Source organism: Cuculus canorus, chromosome 8, assembly GCF_017976375.1.
Source record: "Cuculus canorus isolate bCucCan1 chromosome 8, bCucCan1.pri, whole genome shotgun sequence".
In the NCBI taxonomy this organism is placed as follows: domain Eukaryota; kingdom Metazoa; phylum Chordata; class Aves; order Cuculiformes; family Cuculidae; genus Cuculus; species Cuculus canorus.
The window spans coordinates 906,539-929,681 of record NC_071408.1 but is presented as its reverse complement, the minus strand read 5'-3'; the positions used below and the strand labels follow the sequence as shown (position 1 = coordinate 929,681).

Here is a 23,143-nt window from a genome sequence, read left to right as displayed (position 1 = left end):
GATTCCACCCCCTAGTTAAGGCACTCTTATCTGTTTCCTTATCACCAGCATAAGGAAACACAGCTCCACTTAGTAAGCAGCTTTGGAAGTACAGGGGTGAAAGAAAATGAAAGGGTGGATCTATAAAAGCAAAACAGAGCTGTGATTTCTTGTAGGAAAATACAGAGAAAATAATCACTTTCTGCACTCTGGTAATTCCTTGCCATCAGAAATTATCATCTCGCTCTATGCTTCTAAAGCATTTTGAAGTGTCCCTTCCACACTATTAATGTTTGATGGTACGAGGGGACAGCGAAGGCTAGTAATTAGCGTGTTTAAGAGCACTAGCACATGCATTGCCCATGTCAGACAGATCAAAAGGGGCAGCATGAACAAAGCCCTGCTCCAAATTGAAATCGTCAGCCCCTGACCACTACGGGAAAGCTCGAGAAGAAGCCGGTAAACGTCACCCGTGTTTTTCAAAGACAGTTTCCTCCTTCAGCACCTTGACAGGAACAAATAGCTGCCACTGTGCCATTTCCCTCAGAGATCAAGCACACACTCATACTATAATTTACTTCGTATCTGTGCTCGGAAACTGAATGTTATTTCTCGAGATATTTTCCCTGTCAAAGTGCAAGGCCATTTTCTAATTACAGTTATATCACGGCTAAACTCCTAGTAGAACAGTCACAGGCACCTCCTGCTAAAAAGCTTTAAATCCACATTAAATCCTATTTTAAATGTGTCAAAAAGCAGGAATAACTTAAAAGGAGAAAAATGAAATCCAAGTATCACAGATTTTCCCATATTTAGGAAAAAAAACACTTGCAAATCCTCCGCTCTTGGTGCGGCTGACACATATGAATATGTTTCACCACATTCATATTTATAGTTCCAATTATGAAGAAAAGCTGTCTTCTAGACGGGAATGCTGGGAAGAGCCTCATTTGTTATACTGGTTAATAAACATTATTTTAACATAAACACCGTTATGCATCACCAAGTTAGCACTGCATGAGAACAGCTGTGAGCTGGGAAGTACTGCAGCCTGCAAAGCAGTTGCTCGCACTTCACAGGACGCCGGCTGGGCACACACCACCGGCTCCGCTGACCTTCCAGCTCCCGAAGAGCCTCTCAGTGCACCACACGCCTTGTTAAAAGGATTTTGTCGTGTGTGGTGAGAACTGAGTCAGTCGCTGCTCTGAAGCAGGTGGAAGATGGAGACATGTTTAAGAGTGAGCTCCCCTAAAACACATGGCAGCCTTTAAGCTTAAAGCTTATTTGGTTTTTTAATTAATAAATAAAAATGACTCCTGATTATTTTTTTTTTTTAAAGTGGATAAAACAAACTAAATTCATGGAGGAAAAAAAAAAGGAGAAAGCCCAGCTCTCTGGCTGATCTGTGTCCTAGGAGGCTAGTCCTCGCTTTCCAAGGCTACAGGTAAAGACCCTCTGCTGCAGCAAACTCCACCTGGTTCCCCCTTGTCCCTGCGGGGTTTCTCCTGTCCCCAGAAGGCTGGCTGCTCCTCACTGTCTGTCTCTCTTATGAGCTGCAGCTTGGTGCTGCAAATCACTTGCCTGCCAAAAGCTGGTTTCTTCCCCAGAGGGGCCACAGCGCAACCCTCCCCACCCTCAAGGCACATTCATTTGACCCATTCCTTTCTTGAGAGAATCTGGTCACGTAATTAAGAACCATCCATCCACGAGGTAACAATTACTCTAGCAGCTGTCATGCTGTTACTCAATTATGAATGAGGCAATCTCGGCAATTGTGAAAACAGCTTCTAATTCTACAAAACAAGCCTTACATCTAAGGTGTGCCCCATGGGACAACGCTGCTGCACACTCAGCTTCTATACTCCAAGCTATTTGTTAACCAGGACTCAATCTAGACAACAAAGGATAACCTCCAAGTGTCCTATTGCATGCTAAATACAAGAGAATTTATCAATTTATGTTTATACCTCTCCAGTATTGCAATAGCAAAAGTTCAACTACTGTGTTTATACCACACCTAGTAGAAAGACAATCCAACCACTGCTTTCAAACAATTGTGTCTGTGGAACAAGCATCAGTGAAATTACTCCTTGTGGGTTATGCCCTTGACAGTACAGGATTACAAAGCATAACACGTGCCCCTCCAAAGCGACAGGATTAAATTTGCTAAATTTAGCAACTTAAAGGCTGGTCAAGAAAAGCAAAACAGGACGATGCGAGAAACACATAAATATGTATAGCAACATTCCCATGCAAGAAAGAAGTGAAAGCTGCTCTCAAAAGCGAGCCTTTTCTGAGGACCAGGCACTGCAAGAGGTAACAGATATCAGAAGGTGAATGCCACACAAGAACTCACCCGAGACGCGTGTCATCCTGGTGGAAAAATAGCACTGCTCCAGGTCCTCAAAATGAGCTGTGAGCCGCTTGCGTCGCGAGGCTAGCGTGCTGTTATACCACGGCTGCTTTTTGGTCTGCATGGAGAAGGTAGAACACTTTAGAAAGGTAAAGCCAAACCCGGCTTTCTCATTTCAGTAGATTTTACCAAGTTATAAACAACTTATACATTACGTATGGAGGATTAGAAGTGCAAAGTGACAATAAATGAAGACTTTGCCACTATGAACAGCTATTCTTAGGGTTCTACATTACACTCTTTGACAAACAAGAAAAGCTGCTTTTAGACACTTGTTGTTTCCTGAATCTGTGCAAATTTACCCATTCCAGCCTCACACACGCGACAGACAGCAGCAACCCACGGGGAATCAAGTCTTGTGTTTATACAGATGGACAGAGGCCAAAGATACTGGGCTTCCAGCTCCACAAATCAAACAGACTTTACAACAAACACTTTGTAGATCCCTGGCAGACAGCTCATTAAAATAAGAAGGAGGTGTTTATTTTAAAGAGTTAAGTCACTGAATTATTTCTTTTGAAGCAGCTCAGTAACTCTCCATAAAAGCTAGGCAAATTAAGGCTAGATGCAGAAGACACCATCAAATTCAAAGGTTAACTGACAAGAAGTCTGTGAAAGTCATCATTAAAGGCATTTCCCAACCTACCCAAGCAGTGAGAGGTAGAAGCAAAGGACTGAAACTATATAAGCAAGCTCTTCTCCTGAAGCAACAAAGAATACTTCTCATTTTAATCACTAGTGAGGAAAAGGAACCAATTTCTCTACTACACAAGCAGCATGAAGAGCATCTTGCTTTAGTTTATATTTAACAAGCTTCACATACTGCACCCTCGAAGCTAATGGGAGAAGTTTAGGAGATCTGAGAACCAAGCACCTTAATGAACACCACCCCTGACCACGTACAAGGTCTGTAATGCCACTCAATGGTACTAACAACCCCCTCCACGTACAACGCCCCCTCAATCCACGCAGAGCAGGCAGCCCTCATTACAGCCATCAAGCAACCAACAAGAAGAAACTGAGTTCAGAGCCCACTCAGACCCTCCTCGCACCGGTATGAACAATAATCTAGCATTTTAGGGGAAAAAGCAAGCCCCATCCACCCAAACTTCCAGATGCTGCTTCCTGCACAAGTTCCCTGGCTGTATGTTGACATCGTGACTCACACCTCCACGTTGACAGCACCTATGGTCTAAGCAGCTTGTTTCAACTCAAAAGCAAGTCCAATCTCAACACACAGCTAGAACACTGGAAAGTACTCCTACATCAACACCTCTTCACTACAATTTCCTAAAATGTCACAGCTTTAAGAAATTTTTAACAGAATGCTCCGATGTCATCTTCCTATTAAGTCTGTGTGCCAGTCTGCAAGGGCTCCAGCCTCTCTCAGCACGTCAGGAGTGATTAGGGCTCCGCGCAACTTCAAGCACTGAAGAGCAATCAATTCAGTCTCAAGTTAAGACGAACTGCATGCGACATGATGAGCAATATATCCCAAGCCCAAGCCTGATCTGCCAGATAAGCCCAGGCCACATGGAGATGGAATCAGCTATAGCATTTGCCTGCTGTGTGACACATCTGCCGGGGCTCCAGGGGAGGATCCCGCTGGAGCAGGTGTTGGGCTGTCACGTGGTGACGCAGCTGCGCAGGGAATCAACCTGCATGAACCCCCCCTTTATTAGCTCCTCCCCAGCTAAGCATTAAAACTGCCCCTGTTTTACCAAAACACCTATTGAGATTCTACAAAGTCAGCTCCTTGGATAAGCAATGCTGGGAAACGGGAGTGAAATATAAGCAAAAAGGAGAGAAAACAGATCCACACAATTTTATTCAACGGCTAAAGGTACCATAGTCATCCTAGTCAAGGACATTAGTTAGGATTGCTTTGTTATCAAGAGCAATTTTACTGCCTGAACTCCATTAGGTGCTGTGAAGAGTCACCTAACAACTGTGGAAGAGCTTCACAGCTATGCAACACACGCCTTATTCCCAGCAGGGAAGCACTGCCACTGAACATTACCTGCAGGATTCCCCAGGGCCTACGTGACTTGCCCACTATCTACTTGCAAAGCTCAGCTTCTAGAAAACTATCCTGTAGCTTTGCAATATATAAATTCTTCCCTAAGAACACATTCATGAGCAATGCAAAATGTAATTATATTGAGAAAGAAAACTATGCTGTTCACCCTAGTGTGGCTCTTCACTGCCAGCAGTGCCCAAGCTATGATTTTTGCCATGGCTGTCAATTAGAAAAAAGCACAATTGAATTTATATTCCTCATATTCTTTTTTATAGTAAAGTCTTGCTGAAATTAGACTACCTTTGAATGAATTGTATTACTTCAACAGTTCTTCTTCAGCTCCCCATCCAAACGTATATTAAGGTTTAATATGAAAATATGCGCTAGACAGTACAGATCCTGCACTCTCGAGGACAAAAAAATTGCATTTGAGGACAAAAAAAGATTCTTCTCACACAAATAAGGCTGTCATACAGAATGACTAGAAAGTCCAGCTTGTTTGGTTTGTGCGCTTACTAGCGGTAACAGCTATGCTAATAATTTTGTCTTTGAAATAGAAAGAAAAGCACAGAGACAAGCAGTGTCAACAGAGAACAAACACTGCACCCTATCAGAGACCGAACACAAGATCTCCACCCGCATTTCACTTGCCCTCTGAAGTGAGGTAGAGCCACAATTCTTTGTTCAACCAGAAATCTCCCAGACCACAGTAGCAGGGAAGACAAGCATTCTGGCAGAGATGACTAGTGAGAAATTTCTAATTACTAAACGGTTATAAAGCTATAAACCCAAAAGCCTGCATGCACACATCATGAGAATCAGTCCAAAATTCAGGTGGTTCTTCTTTATATCAGTTACTCCATTAAATAGGATCCAAGCGCATTTCAGCTCCATTTCCCAGTTTGATAAGTTTGTGTGCCATGGATGGTCCACCACCAGCAGAGAGCACCAAAAGGATGACCTGGCAAGTTACCAACAGCCCGTCTGTCTAAATCAAAACCATTTAACCCTTAGGAAGCTGTGAGCTAGGTCTAATGTCATCATTCCAGCCAAGCCAAATCACTCTGAGCTGCAAGACGACAGCAGTACTGTTTGGCAGTCGATCCGCCCTGCAGATCAGACAGTTTGGAGGCGGCCTGCCAAGCAGCTTCACTGTATTTTCTGTATATTCACAACTTCTCACCCTCTATATGAATTTATAAAACAGTCTGTAAGGCCCTAACTAGGACAAACTACAAAACAGCTGTATGACTGAAGAATGAATGTTTCTTGTTTTTAAAGTCGAGCTTCTCGATCCAAAGCTATTTAAGTCAACGCAAAGAGTCAGAGATTTATTTACCTCCCTTCCCAAATGCTGCCAAGTTGGGAGAAGAGATAAGATCAAAAAAATATCCCCTCTTCCATGGAAGATTCATCTTTGGGATAAAGTCAGATGTTGGAATACATTACATCACATTTCTTTGATGGCATCAGTATGGACACTCACAATCACGCAAACTCATTCCTACATTTCTGTGGTCTCGGCTCCAGTTTGCCCATACAACCCGTTAAAAGCATTTGAAAGACTAAAGTTGACTGGAGATGGCCAGAGTCATGCCTAATCTCTGCCCAAGCTCCACATCCCCTCTCCCATCCCCGCTGTGCAGACACACGGTACCTTACCTGAGAGCTGCCACTGAAGCCTGGGGGCTGACTGTACTCCGTGGAGTCGATAATACTACTGCAAAACCAAAAGAAATAGTCTGCTTAAATCACTGTACAATGGTCCTTTATCATTTTTAACCTGTCTGCTGTTCCCCCTTTACATCCTGCAGCATATTTGCCTTTGAAATCCATTTTACAGACAGGGAATACAAGGTTATTTTCTGTTTGGGAGGATATTTTCCAGTACAGAGATTTCCTAGAGGAGAATGTTGCCACACACAATTATGTGTAGCGCAATCTAATAATTTCTAATTATAATACAAAAGCATATCTTTTGTATGAAATATGCAGAAGACATTCTGAAAATAACATGCTACCATGGGTTTTCAGTTCCTTAAGAAAAAAAACAAAAAAGAGACAGAAGTTTAATGCAGTGGAATTTGAAATAGTGCTGCGAAGAGAAAAGCAAGAGAAATCAGCGTAAGACAGATACTAGCATTCTAGACATCTCTGAAGAAACACAAACCAGACACAAGTAATGAAATACAGAAACAAACTAAAAAGTCCTGGCAGCCAGGATTACTAACATTAGAAAATGCTTCACCATACATAGCTACACAGTGTCTATAATGACAAAACGTACCTTAATTCACCATTTCTAAAACACAGCATACATCTGCAAACTCAAGAGGTTTTTAACTTTCAAAACTACCGATACCAGCAGAAGGCAGGTGGATCAGCATTGCTGCACATAGGGGCAAGATATTTAGTTGTCACAGTAAGACACCATTAAGCCAGATTAAAGGACCCCTTATCACTCAAATTTAAGCTACTTTCAGGACAAGTAAAGGTTAGTACACAAGAACAGCGCTTTACCGATTATGGAGAACACATTGCAGACATCACCAGGATTTGTTTAAAAGTATCTTTATAACTTGCTTGCTCCTGCCATGTCATTTGACTTGGACAGAAGAGAAACTCTGTGTTTGTCATTCTTCATCTTACTTACGAGGTAACCTTAGATTTAAGCATTGACTGGTAAAACAGAAGCTTTCCTCAAAAACCTGCCAGAGGTCCTGGCTTTGTGAAAGGCGATTGTACCTATTGACAGCTAGGTGACAGCTGCCAGAACTGATGCGGAGACTTGACATCAAGTCAAGTGCTTAGGGACATGGTTTAGGGAGTGTTAGGAATGGTTGGACTCGATGATCCAATGGGTCCTTTCCAACCTTGTGATTCTGTGATTCTGTGACATTCTTCGTCATAAAGTAGGTGGTCTGGCTGAGATACCGGTCAGGGCATCTGCGAGCCTAAGTGGATGAAACAGAGGGACTAGGGCTCAAATAGTTCTCTGAATTTTTTAAGGCTCCCCTGGAGATGGAAGGAAGTAGAAACAGAGGATGAGAGGTGATTTGGAAGTCTCATTAGCGGTTAACTTGTAAGTTGAGATTGATTGGGCTTCGGTTCCAGGCAAGATGAAAGCTGCAAACCAAGAAAATCTGAAGAATAAAAATCATTACTTGCTGCGAGCTCTTGCAAGGGAGAAGACAGCAGAGCTGTTTCAGGCATGGTTGGGGACAATGAACTTCAAATTAGAATGTGGCCACATGAAATAATGAAACATGTACAGCAGACCCTGCCAGGAACAGCACGAATAAGGCGCTCGGCTGGAAAGTGATGAAAAAGTACTCCACTCTGAGACAGGTATAGTGGCAATTAACAGCAAAACACAGACTTATAGCGTCTGGTCTCGTTTTGCTGCAGGTTGTCTGGTGATGTAAAGCCTTCAAGAGTGCAGACGTCATCTCCCTAACCAGAATACAAATTCCAAGTCATTTCTGTGCAGTGCCCGTCGCCAAGTTAACTGGCACACGGTTGAATGATTTTCCTTTTAAAAACAGGAAGCAAATAATCAGAAAATTACAAAAGTTCCCTCCGAATTCTTTTTGAGAAGCTGTAACATTAGGATCAATTAGGAAACTCAGCTTCACTGACAAGATGTACTTAAAAACCTGGAATAACACCACAACGGCGGCAACCTGCAGAATCTAAATCCATTTGTTATGCCCTTGCAGGGGTGTGGGGGTGATTAGAATAAACGGAGGGGAAGGAGATCAGGATTTCAATAACTGAATCGGAGTTACCAAGCAACTAATTTTTAGATCAGAATCCTTCCCCAGAAACTCCTGTTAGAGCGATAGTTTGTTACCGCTGTTCCTCCTGAATATGCTGTCACAGAGAAGTCGCTTGTTTGTGTCTCCTGTTTGCACCATTTGCCGGTGGCAAAAATAGCACGCGTGTCTGTTCAGAAAAACCCTACACAGAACTACTTGTTCTTTTTACTTTATTCTTCCTCTCTTGTTCTCCATTAGTACAGAAACTCAGCAATCTGCAGCACTGTAAACAAGCGCTGTGCTATTACCCAATTTAATATTTCATCACACCCTGTACAAGCTTAAGAGAAAACACGCATTTCTTCAAGCCGAGAACGTACTGAACATGATAGCTGAGCTTGTTTTATTGCTAAAGAACTTAGGAAGGAAGACGGGGGAGGCATAGCAATTTCACATTCTGAAGATGTTAAGAATGTGAGAAAAAAGCTACAAACAATGAAAAGAAACAGAATTAATGAAGCAAGCTTGTGATTTAGAGGAAGCAGATGAATAAGGGCAAGTCACTAGAGACCAGATAAAACCTAATTCCAAAGAATTCTTATTTTCTTGAACTTTAAATTCAAAGGCTAAAGAGAGATTTTCTTCATCTCAGCATGGCTCCCTGATAACTTTGCACCATTTATAAGACACATTAGTAAAATTTTATACAATTATATTTCTTCAGGAGGGTGTTTAAGCATGTTAACAAGTTATATTAAATTTAACTATACCATATTAATTCAATGATAAGTTAAAAAGTCTCTGCAAGTTTGAAAACATTTTAACTTGGAAGTGCAACCATCTCAAGCTGTATTTGTATTTCATTCTTACTGATTCACAGCAGCTCTAAAATGCGTTTTGGAGCTTAAACATTTCAGTTATAAGAGCTGGAAAAAAAATCAGCATATTTCAAAGCTCCTATTAGCTGTTCTGCAGCAATCTACCCAAGGAGGAATCAAAGATACAGCTTTTGAGATGTCCTCCAAAACTTACATTTAGCATTGAAAAGAAAAGGAATGAAGCGGTAGGTGTTTCTGGAGCCTGAATTCTGGTAATTCAAACCTACTACCTCAATTACACAAAACTGTCAGGATAGGCCGGGGATAGAACTTACAAGAATCCGGCAACTACCAAAGCCTCTTCAGACACTTCCTTCATGTATTGTTTTCTCTTCAACCACTCAGGACTACTTCTTAACACAGGAATGTCATTGAGAATCAGAAAAGCGGTGTCCTCAAGCAAAGAGAAAAAGGCAGTCCCACATACCTCAGAAAACCCCTAAATATCCTATTATATCATATCCCTGGCCTGTTGTACCAGAGGAAAAACCTAAAAGTTCAAGATACAGCTGAGGTGAAACCGGAGAAGCAGATCAGGCAAGAAAGACCCCATGGTCTCTGTACTCGCCACGGTCTAATCCACCGCCACCTCCCAGCAGACCTCGGGCGAAGCACAAATCCAAAGTCACTGACGTATTGGACGCTATCGTACATCTTAAAGCAAGAACTGAGAATGAACCGTCCTAGGACATATTCATTTTATAAATAAAATCACATAAAGGAATAAGAAATACTCCATAGGCTGAAACCAGTGTAGGTTTCACACAGCAGATTTTTCCCTGAACTATTTCACCAAAACTCTTGGGCTTAAAATGTTATTCCAGCTTTCAACAGATAAAAAAAGTTCTTTGGGAGCTTGTTTGTTAGCTCGGCTCAAGTAATAGAGATAAATCTCCACTCAAAAGTACAATCTTCTGTTAAAAAAAGAAATGTTTCTAGGCCTGAAGGCGTCCAACGCGTAACAAATTTAGCCCAACCAGTGCTCAAGTTTTCCCCAAGCAGCAGTACCATGAAGCAAACCACAAGCAATCTATTTAATAGCCAATAACCACAAAGCTAGTAGAACCTGACAAGAATCTCATCAGCTTCACAAAACTGCTTCTTAGCAAAATAGCAATAACCCACACCAAAAAACACACCTGCACCCCAAAAAATTAAACAAGCAGTGAAGAGCAGATTAACAAACCCTGTTCCCACCTATCTTGGCCATAGCCCTGTCTCTCTATCCAGAAATAGCATCTTGATAAGAAATCCCAGTCACTTACTGGGCTCCTTACCAGCGCACTGTATCTAAATCTCTGCAGGGGAGGAAGGTTGATAATTTTTTCTTACTCGCTTCTGGGCTGTTAGGTTTAGAGCTGCTGATAGTAGAAAAGGTACCAGCACATTTTATAACAGAAGGCAACAGTTTAGAGGACTCTACTACTAAGGAGAGATGATCGTTTAATAACATAACTTGGCCCCGTAAAATCAGAACTTTCTTACAACCAAAAAGCAAAGCTGCCTAAGGAACCTGCTCTAGTTGGAGATGTCCCAGCTCACTGCAGGGGGCTGGACTGGATGAGCTTTAAGGTTCCTTCCAACTCAAACCATTCTATGATTCTTGAAGCAGCGCACTTCAAACCCTGGCACGTGCATTTTGGACACAAGAAGCATCTGCAACTTTATCATCAAGAAACCGGCCTACACAATATTCCAGACAAAAATCCACATCGAAGGTTCTCAGAAAGGCATTTCATCAACTCAAAAGAGTGAGCAAATAAACAGAATCAACAGGCTATACATTTTAAATTTTAATCCTGTGAGCCCATACCTTTAGCCATTCATGCTGAGCTGGGAAGGCAGAGAACACCAATATCGTAAAATATCAAGACCTTTCACATATAAAGCAGAACTGTATAATGTTCAGAAAAGGTACCAGGTATCTCTCAGTAATATTTCATGCCACAGCAAAGGCTCAAGGCAAGTTCACTAATCCACACTACATTTAAAGCCATCAACTTCCCACAGCACCTGGGTTAGGGCAGACTTTTCACCCATCCGCAGACTCAGATGCCTGTTTCTTCATTTCTTCGTTCACATAAAGTTTATACCAATCAAAAACAGACCAGGGAAGTAATGTACAGCACACAAAAACCAGTTTTGTTTGTGTTTGTGGCATATGTACAGCCTGATATCCAAGTTCTGAGCTGCAATCTCCATACCTGTGTGAAGGCGAGGGAGCCTCGAACTGCGGCACTGTGCTGTCCTCACTGACTGGAGAGTACAAGCCACTCATTTCCTGGAACAGAAAGCGACATTGCAGCAAAGCTGGCAAAACATGAATAGTAGGCACCATCTAATATACGGTGTTCACATAGAAATGTTTCTGTTTTCCAAGCAGATAACCAGATGTATCTGTATATATTCAACTCTCACCTAAAAGTCTTTACTACACCTGAAGAAATATTGAATTCATGATCCCACCCCCGCAAGTTATTCCAACGGGGTTTCAGAAATCCTACAGCTGCAGTGCTTTTTGTCCCAGACGAGGTAGTTCTGGAGTTTACACTCAAAAACAAAAAAAAAAATCAGTGGATTTGGTTTCCACTCATTAAGTGCATCTCACTTAAAGACGCAGAACAAGCAAGCTGTAAATTTTGAGATACATGCAAACTTCAATCTCACAGCCTTTGCAGCTGAAAAGTGATGCTGGATATGGGTTGTGGCAATAAAAAACACAAGATGACAGTGCAAAGGTGGTATCGTGCCCCAGACTTAAAAAAGGATCTATCAGTCTTTTGTAGGGCAAGTGCATAAGAGAAACTTTGGACATAAACTTGGCTTTGTCGCTGGCAGACTAAATGACTGCTGTGTCCCCAGTATGAGACTGTACCTTTCATCTGCTGGAGAAATGGAAGCTACGCAGGACGCTGCAGCTCATTAGTTTGGGGGGTAAAGTGTTCCAGGACAACATTACCAGTGCTTTTCAAATTCCCACTAGGTGCCCATTAGTTGTTAGGTAGAAAGCAGGACATTTGTGACAAGAGAGGTCCAGGGATTTCAAGGTCAGCACCAAGGTCACCATCACACACCAGAAAGGTGCCCCAGCCGTGGCCCACCAAAGGGCCTCATTGAAGAGCACAAAAGCAGGCAGCTAAATATTCTTCCTGGGATCCCAGAGCTTTGGGGAATAGCTGCTCCTCAATCTCAAGATCTGTTTTACCAGTCCCAAGGAAACACGCTAAGGTGTATTTATTTCCCAAGAGCTGAGAAACAGTTAGGAAAATAGGTCTGAAAAATGCTGTTATCTACTAAGTTACAATTTACATAGCTATCAGCTGAAGGGAAGTTCCTGTGGTTGTCAGTTCTATTTATATTTTGATAATTCATGGGCATGCGTACAAGTTGGAAGTGAGGAAATCTAAAAGGGCAGTAGGTAGGAGCTTGCGCTGACTGCTTGAGACAAACAAGGAGAAAGAAGCAGACCCACACACCGAAGCTTTAAGGGAACGCTGTTCTGACAGGTGGCAGCCTGGTGCATTCCTGAAACATGTTTCCTACTCCAAGATCAAAACACTAGACTATTAGGGGAAAAGAACCACAGAGGAACCTAAGGACTCAACAAGGACATAAGGATTAAGCTGATGGTTTTACAAATACTTGGAGAATAATTCTTAGCAAAAATCTCAAGAGATCTCTATCATTAAGGAATTAAAACAATTATATCGAGAGCTGGCAAATGGCTTCTGTTTTGACATGTAGGAGCTGGTTCTGTTTCTGCTCCTACCCTCTCCCTGCATTACGGCTCTCTTGTGCACCCTGCAATACCTCTCCACTTTAAGACTGGCATCCTGCTGAGATTTAAACAGCCTGTGCAAATAGCCAGAACGCTGCAACGTACAGAAATCGTAAGTTATGGTCAATGTGCTGGTTGTTGATTTCTAGCAATTATTCTAAAACACTTGCTACCAACACAAAGAAATTGAAAGTTATGACAATATAAGAGCTAGGGTTCCACAAAAGCCCCTTACCAACCGCAGTTTGCACACATCAACTAAATGAAGAAATTAAAGAAAGAGCATCATCTGTTCATTTTCCCATTATTGACTCAAACGCCATAAATTTAGCACAGCAGCCCTGCAGCAAGGCAGACAGCTTGATGAAAATGAAAAATTGCCAGTCAGAACAACGTCTGGGCACCTCACCTCGACTCGTTTAATATCTTCCTCCAGAACGCTTAGCTCCTTCTGGATCTGCTCCAGTTGCTGTGGAAAAGAGAACAGGAGAAGTCTAAATCAATGTGCAGTGCACCACCACCACCAAGATAAATGACCATCTTTCCAGAGAGGAATGTGAACTATCTTAACCAGCATGCTACACGATTCCAAAGTCACTGAGCAGGAAGTCCATATGCATAGATTAACATAAGCATGCACAGAGACCACATCCAAGACAAAGTTACTATTTTGAGGCAGCACAAAACAAAAGCATGGGGTACTTCGATATCAAAGCAAACCACGCCATTTAAAGTGATACTATTATGCTCCTCTAATATCTTTTACGCAAGGTAATTATAATGGGTTCTACAAGGTAATTATAATTGGTTCTAACTTCATTAGAAAAAACACACCATGATAGAAAGTGATCATTTCACCCTTCAACCAAATACAAAATGTTCTGCTAAAAGGCATTAAGAGTATTCCTCTTGCTAGCAGTTAACCTGCCACTTGCTAATTTAAACTCTGATACGTTTTTGGAGTGACAACCCCCCTTATTATGACTACAGAGAGATTTGCTCCTGGCACCGAGCAAGCACTACGTGACAGTTCTTTCACAGTGCGATACTTACCCGGGATTACACCATCAACTCCAGTCTGCTTGAGGGCTGCCCCTGAAAGGGTCAGAAGAGGACTTCCCCCTCCCACCAGCCAACATCCTCTTTCCCTTCTTTGTGTCATAGGTAATATTTTCCAGGATTTTCAATTACGTTTTAGCCAGTCAGCAACCCGGCTTCACTCATGTCTAGCAACTGTGAAACCAAAGACTTGGCAATTGTTTACTTCTAAGCAAGAGCATCGTCTATAATACTTCCCAGCATTAAATCCCACCCTCATCCAGTAGACACGTCCCATCCAAATCAGGAAGGGACAACTCCTCACAAAGGGACAACGCCTCACCAAGCGAGCCATTAGAGTTAGGGTCAGGCTTGGGGTTACAGTTGTCCCTAATCCCATCAAAAACACCTGCAGACCCTATACCCTGCCTTGGAAGGCTCAAACACACGCACTTCTCTAGGTGAAAGCTTCAAGTCTGAACCTGAACAGAAGAAACTCTGCTCTAACACCAGGGCAGTTCACTCAGGCACACAAGTCTAATGAACACATCGAGAACTGGAAGAGTACCTGACTCCTCGGCTCACTATAAAAGTCTACGGCACTGTGGCATTCAACCAGAAGCTGTTGCCAAGCTGGCAAGTCCACTGAAACCTTGTTAAGCACAACAAATTCTCTGAAGGACAGACAAATTTTTGTCATGTTGCTTTTAAGGGAATTATCAAATTGCCCAAACTCCAAGTTACTAGTTATTGCAAGACTTATTACTCTTAGCATGACGTATTCCCAAGAACATTTGGCAAGCTACTCCCAAAGACTCATTCCCTCAAGTGCTTAAGCTTGATCCTCTAAGTGGCTGAAAGTTTTGCTTAAGCCAAACCACACCCACCACTTAACCCTCCACTACTGATGAGCACTCCAAATACCTGTGTGCCCTGCACTGCACAGTCCAGCATTTCAATTTACTTTTTCAACACTAAAAAAGCTCTCCCTGAAGACAGGTGAGGAAAGAACTACTGGGTCCAACCCCTACTAACATGGCTTCTTCCTTGGAATGAGATGACATTGTGTTTCTATCCTAATTTCTCTACTCTTAAGGTTTCAGTGTATATTTAGCTTGAGTCAGAGATAGCACAGGTTTAATGGTTTAAAATTAGACTGCCACAGATAACCTACAGACCACTACACCATAACAGATAATTCCATTTGCACTTGTGAAACCTACAGCAAGAGTAGCAGGTGGTGCTATAGCTCCAAGATTAGTGGCAAAGCTAAGTGACACTTGCACAGCAGGGGCCCGCCTGTACTCAGCTCTAGCAGACAAATGCCATCAGTCCCCCGCTTTCATAAATCCCATTTGAAAAGTTACAAAATCACCTAGAACAAGTTCCGAGTTACAGTAAGGAAACCAGCTATTCTACAGTGTGCTGGCTCACAGCCAGACTGGACAACTGAAAAATAACTGACGGTTGTTGCTATCTCATAAACAGGAGACCTTTTTATAGGAAAAAGAGCGGAGGCTTTTTTATTGGCCAGCTTTTATTAACTATTGCACAGAGCCAAAAGTACAAGATCTGGGACTTTGTTTACTAACTCTTTTTACATCAAGGCAAGCAATCTGAATGTACCACAAACTTAAATAGTAGTAGCAAGTCTAAAAACTAAGCAAGTGTGTTTCGTGCTTATTTTAGGAAGAGTTTTCTCACTCTGTGAGCATCAAATGAGTTACTAATGCCCAGAAAGAGAGGGTTTTTTCCAGTAGATTGGCTCAAGTGTTTCATGGGTTAGCTTTAATCTATCAAAGAACAAACTTAAATCAGTCTACATTCATCCCAATTAAATTTTGAAAAATGAGATTTATAATTGACAGCCACTGAGGGACATTTAAGGAAAGCTAAGCGAATTATAGCCCTTGCAGTTATCCAGATTTATGGGTCTTTCATTTGATCTTCACTCTCTTGGGCACAGAAAGCAAGCCAGGTCCTGTCCTGACGATGGCCAGAATCACACCTATCACACTTCAGATTAAGTCAGCAAAACCACTTAGAATGAACTCCGAAATGTATGTTAAAACAGAAGGACATACTATAAACTCCCTTCTCAAACACAGAAGCTTTCCCAGAACTGAGCAGGCCAGCGTGGCCAGGGAGAAGGTTTCAGCTCAGCAGTTAAATGTCATCGTTTCAACTCCACTGTGTGAACTACAATAAGTAGGCATATAACCTTCTGATCCCACATCACACACACAAAGACCTTGAAATAGTCAATGCTTCTTATAAAGTCTGGAGAAGGGGTTTCAGACATTTCGGCCAAGAAGCTGCCACAGTTGTAAGTGCAGGCTCATATCATTCTTTTAGGCAACCTTTCAGACCGCACTCCCTTTCACACCTGCAAGGCCAGTCCCTCAAAACTATCCAGTTTGAGACTGAAGCTATCTTAGAAACGCATACAAAGAGTTCTTCTAAGACAATTCTCAGCCCTGCACTGTGCAGATGAAGGGAAACTCCCTGGTTAGAGCTTCTCAGAGATATCTCACCGTATTACTGAATTTCCACAGAAAACACTCAGGCAGAAGTATTAATTTGAACTCACACAACCCTAAACACCAGGTCATGGTCAGTTTGATTTCAGCTGGCTTATCTACTAACAAGCATAACTGGGCACAGCGCTGAGGTTTCCTCCTCGGGCTTCCTGTTTTTCCCAGACCGAGGGCCCCTCAGGAGGCAGTGACTTCATCCTTTGTTTTTGTACAGCTCAGAGAATGAGCGATCCTGACTGGGTTTCCCAGTGCCAGTTCTAAATGTTCGCAAAACCCCTAAAAGCTCAGCAGAGTCTCCCAGTGCCAGAGACAGTCTAGAAATACACGGGGGAAGGAGTCGTACACCCTTGACCAACTGTCTCTCCAATTCTAGAAAAAGCTCGAGCAAAAAACCGCAGAAGTTACCTTCTACAGAAATACTGTGAAATCATCACCATTCCACCGAGAGGCCTAAACAGAGCATCGGGATTCACACTTTTGAAAGGTCACAAATCACATTATGTTCAATGACACACCTTCAAGGCTCTGATCCAAACCCCTCATGCGTTCATCATGATACACACCACAGATCAAGACAAATAGATGAAACTGCTACCAGAGGAAGCATGCTCTTCCCAGACGCATACCTACTGCAAGAACTGGGACAGGGGAAAAAGTATCATCTGTCCAGCAGAGGAGCATAAATCAGAGAGACTGCAGATAATCCCTTCGTTCTGTCCCACAATTTCATCCATCCAACATGATCTTCCCATTTCTTTTTCTTCCATCAACTACTGCTCCAACAAACTTTAGTGTAAACTTTAGCTGAATCTTTGCTAAAGGCACCCAGTGACACGAATTTCTTCCTGTAGAACTCAGTACCTCAATGACAACTCTACAGTGAGCAAGATCAATTTCTCTCTCTGGGAAAGCAGTTGGAAGTCTTGTCTGTCTCTGCATTTTGCTTCCATTGTTGTTTCAGGTACAGAACTTGTTAAAACATACAGGGCAACTCTGGCAAAGAAGTCATCTTCAGAGTTTATACAGAGACTTTAGTCTTTTAAATTATTGGGAAATCTCACTTATTTTGACATAACACTTTACTGTTAAAGCCTTCACACAAATGGATAAAGGTGCAAAGTTTCTTTTAATAAGAAGACAAGAACACTTGAGTCTCTGCAAGTTCCTTTCATTAGTGAAAGATGGCTTCCAAGCCTGTTAGACACATGGCCAGTCCACTTACAACACATTTATCCACAGGGAATATTTCTTCTCTCTGATCAATATTTGCTCCAAATAGTAAATGTTTCCTCTTCACTGGGGAAGAGCTAACAGAAAGGTTTGAGAACAGCATCCTGGGTAAGTTGTTTAACACACAGAATTCCTAAAGGTGAGATGAAGGAGATGCCTGGCTGATCAAAAGTATGTCACATATTTTGACTTTTCCTCCTCTTGTTTAAATCCTCCAGTTTGGGTAGCGGGAGTAATGCTTTGAAGGCTCACTGATAGGGTCTGATAGAGAAGTGTCACAAGAGAAAAATATCTGTGGCAGAGAACAAAGCTGCCTAAACATCCAAAATAACTGCCTCAGAGCGCAATACATCAGTACATGCTACTTTACCCCCTCTTTCTTTGGAATCACCTCGCCGCTGCAGTAAGGAGCGTCAGCTATTATACACGATGTTTACATGGTAATCTCCGGCTTGCTGCTCATCCACTAGCTGCATCCCGGCTTATGACCCCCGCCGTCAGAGCTCACGTCTCTTACCGAGTAGCTCAGAAATGCAAATAGATTTAAAATACCAGTTATATGAGTGCAGTGGATAGGAAAGAGATTACTATAGCTATAAATTCACCTCAGGAGTCCTGGAATGTAATCAAGGCTATATGACAACATAAGAGCATGACTGATTTCTCGTTCTGTCACCTCCTCTTGCTTATTCATTAGTTCATCCATGTGTGTATGCACAGAACAATAATACTTGACAGGTGAAGTGATTAACACAAGGTAATGACATCCCTGGAGAATTCATGCTTATAATTCCCTGCAATTATCCCACAGTAACTAATAACTCCTCTTATTTTTAGTATTTAACATGCGCACAGTATGGAGTAAGTGAAGACAGCTGGATAGACATGTGCATTTGAGGCTGAAAAGAGCAACGATGATTCTGAAATGCTGAGCAGGCACTCAGTGCCACGATCCCGAGACATCTCAGGATGACTCCTCTGTCCCAGGACATCTTCCAGCTGAAACCAGCCCCCTTGCATTAGCAGACAGGAAAGAGGTTTGTTAGCTAGAAGACACACAATATGACATTATTGGAAAGATAAAGCCCATGAAATGTAAAAGTGAATTGACAGTTGCCAAGAGAAGCATGAATGCATCTAGGGAATACCATCTGTATGTTGTAGAACTTCATTTGTGATACTAATCATTAAGCTCAGCGTCCTCCCTCATTAAGCACTGGTGCTGCTTCACAAAAGGAGTAAATGCTCTCCATCAGGTAGCCAAGCTACTAATATTTTAGGGCAAATCATATATGATATGCATAGTGTGTGTGACTTCACTTGGCGACATTTAAATCCTGACAAGACAATTAGTAAGACTTTTTTTAGAGCAATGAATATAAAACTGGGGAGAATATTTTGTACTAAGTGCTATTATCAGCTCTCTTGCAAAGATGAAAGAATGTGATTATCTAAAAGTAAACAAAGTTAAACTTGCAGAAGTACTTATGCAACACAGCTAAGCTAATGGCATCAAAACACTGGCATGAAAAGATGAATTTAAAAAGTCACAGACCATTGCACTTGCTTTACCTTGAAAACAGGAATAAAAACCTGCAGTCAAATATTTCATTATTAAACTTGACCTTCTGGACTCCTTGGATCTTTGATTTGAACAGAAGAGAGTGCTGGGTCAAAAAAAAAAATAATGGAGTGTCCATTCAATTAAGTGTGTGCACATATGGAAAGGCACAGAGCCAGCTACGCTTGCCTCAGAGACAACCAGCTATTGGGGACGATGGATACACTTCTCCTCTCCAAAACTGCTATTTTGTTGAGAAAGTACTTTCAGGCTTTAGCCATTAGTTTAAATCTTTTTCAAAGTAAATTCTTTTTTTTATTGCTATTGCCAAGGATATGGGTTTTGCCACATTGCCATAGGTCAAAAAGAAAACCAAAGCACATAAACTTAAAGAAAAAGGACTTGCTACAACCTTTGTGCAAAGAAACATGCAGCAAATTTCAGCTTGAAAGATCAACTTTTTGGAAAGTTATGAATACATCAGAACAGGATTTCTAATAGAAACTTCTGCAGGTGCTGAACCTCACATTTATCTTCTAGAGGAATGATCAAAGTGCAAGGAAGAAGCGTTTGTCAAAATACTTGACTACAGCAATATTCTGAATTGTTAAGTACAAGTCTATGAAGATAGAGTTCTCCTCTGGATAGAAACCTCTCCCAATAAGCTCGGAAGTCACCATTTCATGAAAGCAGGAGAAAAAACATGCAGAACTTCAGAGTGAAGTAAGCGAGGAGGGTTATGGATGGTTAACTACACACTCTGAAAAAGTTATGAAATACCATACAGGTACACTAACTCTTAAGGCAATCAGTATTAACTCAAAGTACCCAGTCTCCCTGTAAGAACCTCAGCATGCAAAAATTAAAATCCGTTAATAAAAAAAAGCTATAATAAATAATATTCAGAGGCATATTAGGAAACAAAGGTACCAGGCAATTTTACATTCATTTAAACATTTAAACCAAAAATTTCAATTGGGTACTCTCAACCACAAACAAAATCACCCTTTATTAAGAACTGTATTACAGCTACGGCTCACTGAGTGAAACTGCAATTGCTCTGTAGTCATCTAAAAGTTTATTAGAACTTTTTGCATTAGGAAAGGCAAAAAGGCAGTGTTACTCCACTTAATAAAGCCTGCTGATGTGACTCAGCTATGCTCGTTACATCATACAAATGTTCCAGGGTCCACATACGTTCCTCGAATTCCATCCTTACTGCTTAAACCATCACCTACTACAGCATCAAAAGAAACTATGGCAAACTTTGAAGCTCCAATATCCTCCTCCTGCTTTACTGCATTACTAACATGGCCACTTCAACCCCACTTCTCAGCTTCCAAACGGGCACCTCAGGCTTCCTGCAGTCTGGATATACCTCCAGCACGTGCACAACTCATACCCTTTCCTGAACAACAGCGCCTCTGTTGCCCGCACACAAGACTCCCTTCAGGAAGGAGGACTTGCCACAAACTCCACCAGCTACAGGGAAGACCTTGAGATTTACTAGAAAGGAAGCATCAGCTGGCTTGATTTACTCTACGGGTAGAGCTTGATTGCTGAAGGCAGATTTTGCTACCTTGCTAAAACTATCTTACTGAGTGGTCTGTATTTTCCATGCTTCTAATCTTTCTTATCAAGTGAACAGAAAGACTGCGAGCAGCAAGTCTGACAAGTCCTCATTTCCCTCAAAATAAATGACAAGGGCAGACGCTAACCACTATGGCAAGGAGAACTGACAGGCCTGCACAAAAGGCTTTTGCAATGTGACAGCTGGCATTTCATGTTGGAATATAATGGGGGTAAGAAATAACATCAGAGGAAGTCTTGGCAACAGAAGAAACTCATAAGCAGGGACAAAGAGGGTCTGAAGTAAGCTATGCGTCCCAGTAGGCTTCAGGATGTTCCCAAGGCCATATTTGGAGGATCTGCAGCCAAAATCAAGTTTCTTTAGCCTTAGAAAAGATGTTACTCTTGTGCAGTATTACTAAAGCCAAAGGCAGATGCAGATGAGATGAGATGGGAAAGGTGCTGAAAATCACAGTCAGTGGGGAAACACTGTGCTACAGTACGTTAAAAAACAGAAGCTAGGCCATTTCCCTTCTTCCTTCCCATTCAACACTTGCAAACTAAAGCAGGTATCAACAGCCCCTCCTTCTGCAAGAATTACTCTAACTCGATTTCAGCTGGGGGAGGAGAAAGCAAAGTCATCACTGACTTCACGGCACTGCCCCAAACACCCTGCGCTTGAATCAGTCATGGACAAGCACCCTAGCTAAGCTGCGTGTGAACCCCCTGAAGCACCCACTTTTCAATCCACCTCCTCAAAAAAAGCAGCATTACCAGGAAAGCTTCTGCAATACCTTAATGGTCCTTCAAGCTGCACCAATTCCTGATGGAAGGTGTTTAATGAGCATCCATGGACAATGGCCAGAGACTGCATTGCTCTGCACTGAAGAGGAGTCAATTCTCTGCGTACTACTACATATTAGGAACATAAGAAAATGAAAGCAGATGTTCTGAAGATCGGAGAGGTGATTGTAAACCAAGCCATCATAAAATAACTTCTACCAGAATTCAAAGAGTGAAAGCTAAAAGATACCTCAGTGGTTTTTAACAATTATGCCTTTGCTATTGAAATAAAAGTATCAGTAATATGCACGTCTCACTTGTTTCCAACCCTGAAGTATCAAACGGGTAGTATACTTCATACTAAACAGAATCAGAAGTAGCAGCACACCATTTTGTCTTCACTGATACCTGCAGTGATAGCCAAGGTATTCTCTGGTATTTTCCCTCTGATGTTTATGTATCCTAACCATTAGTATTTTCACCACTTCTCACTCAATACTATGTCTAGCCCAGTAGGTCTCACTCTACAAACACAACTTTCTCCTGAAGTCAGTTTTCCCCTTTGGCTAGTTCCTTTCCGTCACTCCTGTTGGTTATGGTCAGAAGACCATGGATATCTGTTAGTGGACAGACTCCAAACAACTTGCTTTGGGACGGCTCCAGAACCAGACCCCCACACACTCTGTCGAAGGCTTCTTACACCTACCGCCTTTATGCGGTTCAGATCTGACCTTAGTTGCACCATTGGGTCTTATACCCGTCAGATTTTTCATTAAAAACCATAGCCTCCAAAACAAGGTTGTCCTTTCGCTGTTTTCATGGTCATTTTTCTAGGTTTCAGAGATATTGCTATTACCAGGGTTTTTGCATTGCATGACATTATGAATCTTGAGTCCCAAACCATGAAAGACCACGTATGTGACTATGGAACCCTCTATGATTCCTTCAGACATTCATTTTGAGACAAATAAGGGAAGAGCACAAAATATTCATTCTTTTAAGACACAGCATTAGTCATGGCATTTGACACACTAAAAGAAAAACTTTCAGAGTGACATTTTCACTCCTTCCCTATCCTTCAGTTTTCCTGTCACAGAAAATACTTTTTTCAAGAATTTGATGTAAATTTTCAGTGGGGAATCTCTGTTCTCAAATTCCCTTCTTCCCACATGCTTCACCAGTGCAAGACAAAAGGGCCAGCGATTAGAAAGTGAAGCTGTCACAAATAAAGAGATTATTTTGCCTTTAAAACCCACGTGTCCTCTGCCTGAGATTTCCCCAAACATGCCTTGTCTTTTTCTTCGCAGAGATAATGCCAGGCTAACACATCACTTAAACAGAAATGAACTGGTAGAAAGCAGCAGACACCACTTCACCCACCGAAACACAAAGCAACTTACCTCTCGTTTGTTTCTCCTGGCAACTTTGAGGAATTCCATAAGGATCTGCAATTGGGCAGCATGGGACTCCTGTAACAGTAAATAAGGAAGTGTAACTCTTCCATATACATTAAGAGAAAGAAACATCCATTTCCTACATGGAAATCCACACTTGGCACGCAAACAGCTTTCATTTAGAGACGAAGAAGAGAAAATAGCT

General features: G+C 41.9%; 1 protein-coding gene across 4 annotated transcripts in view; it reads right to left on the bottom strand.

Moving 5' to 3' along the window:
- COP1 (COP1 E3 ubiquitin ligase) overlaps window positions 1-23,143 on the bottom strand; it is a 131,292-nt gene that overhangs the window by 92,208 nt on the left and 15,941 nt on the right. For all 4 annotated transcript variants that reach the window (XM_054072614.1, XM_054072615.1, XM_054072618.1 and 1 more), the window contains exons 6-10: window positions 22,945-23,013; window positions 13,236-13,295; window positions 11,253-11,329; window positions 6,075-6,132; window positions 2,336-2,450 (exon numbers count right to left, since the gene is read on the bottom strand). In XM_054072614.1, the coding sequence (XP_053928589.1) occupies window positions 2,336-2,450; window positions 6,075-6,132; window positions 11,253-11,329; window positions 13,236-13,295; window positions 22,945-23,013 (379 nt within the window). The remainder of the gene's footprint in view (window positions 1-2,335; window positions 2,451-6,074; window positions 6,133-11,252; window positions 11,330-13,235; window positions 13,296-22,944; window positions 23,014-23,143) is intronic.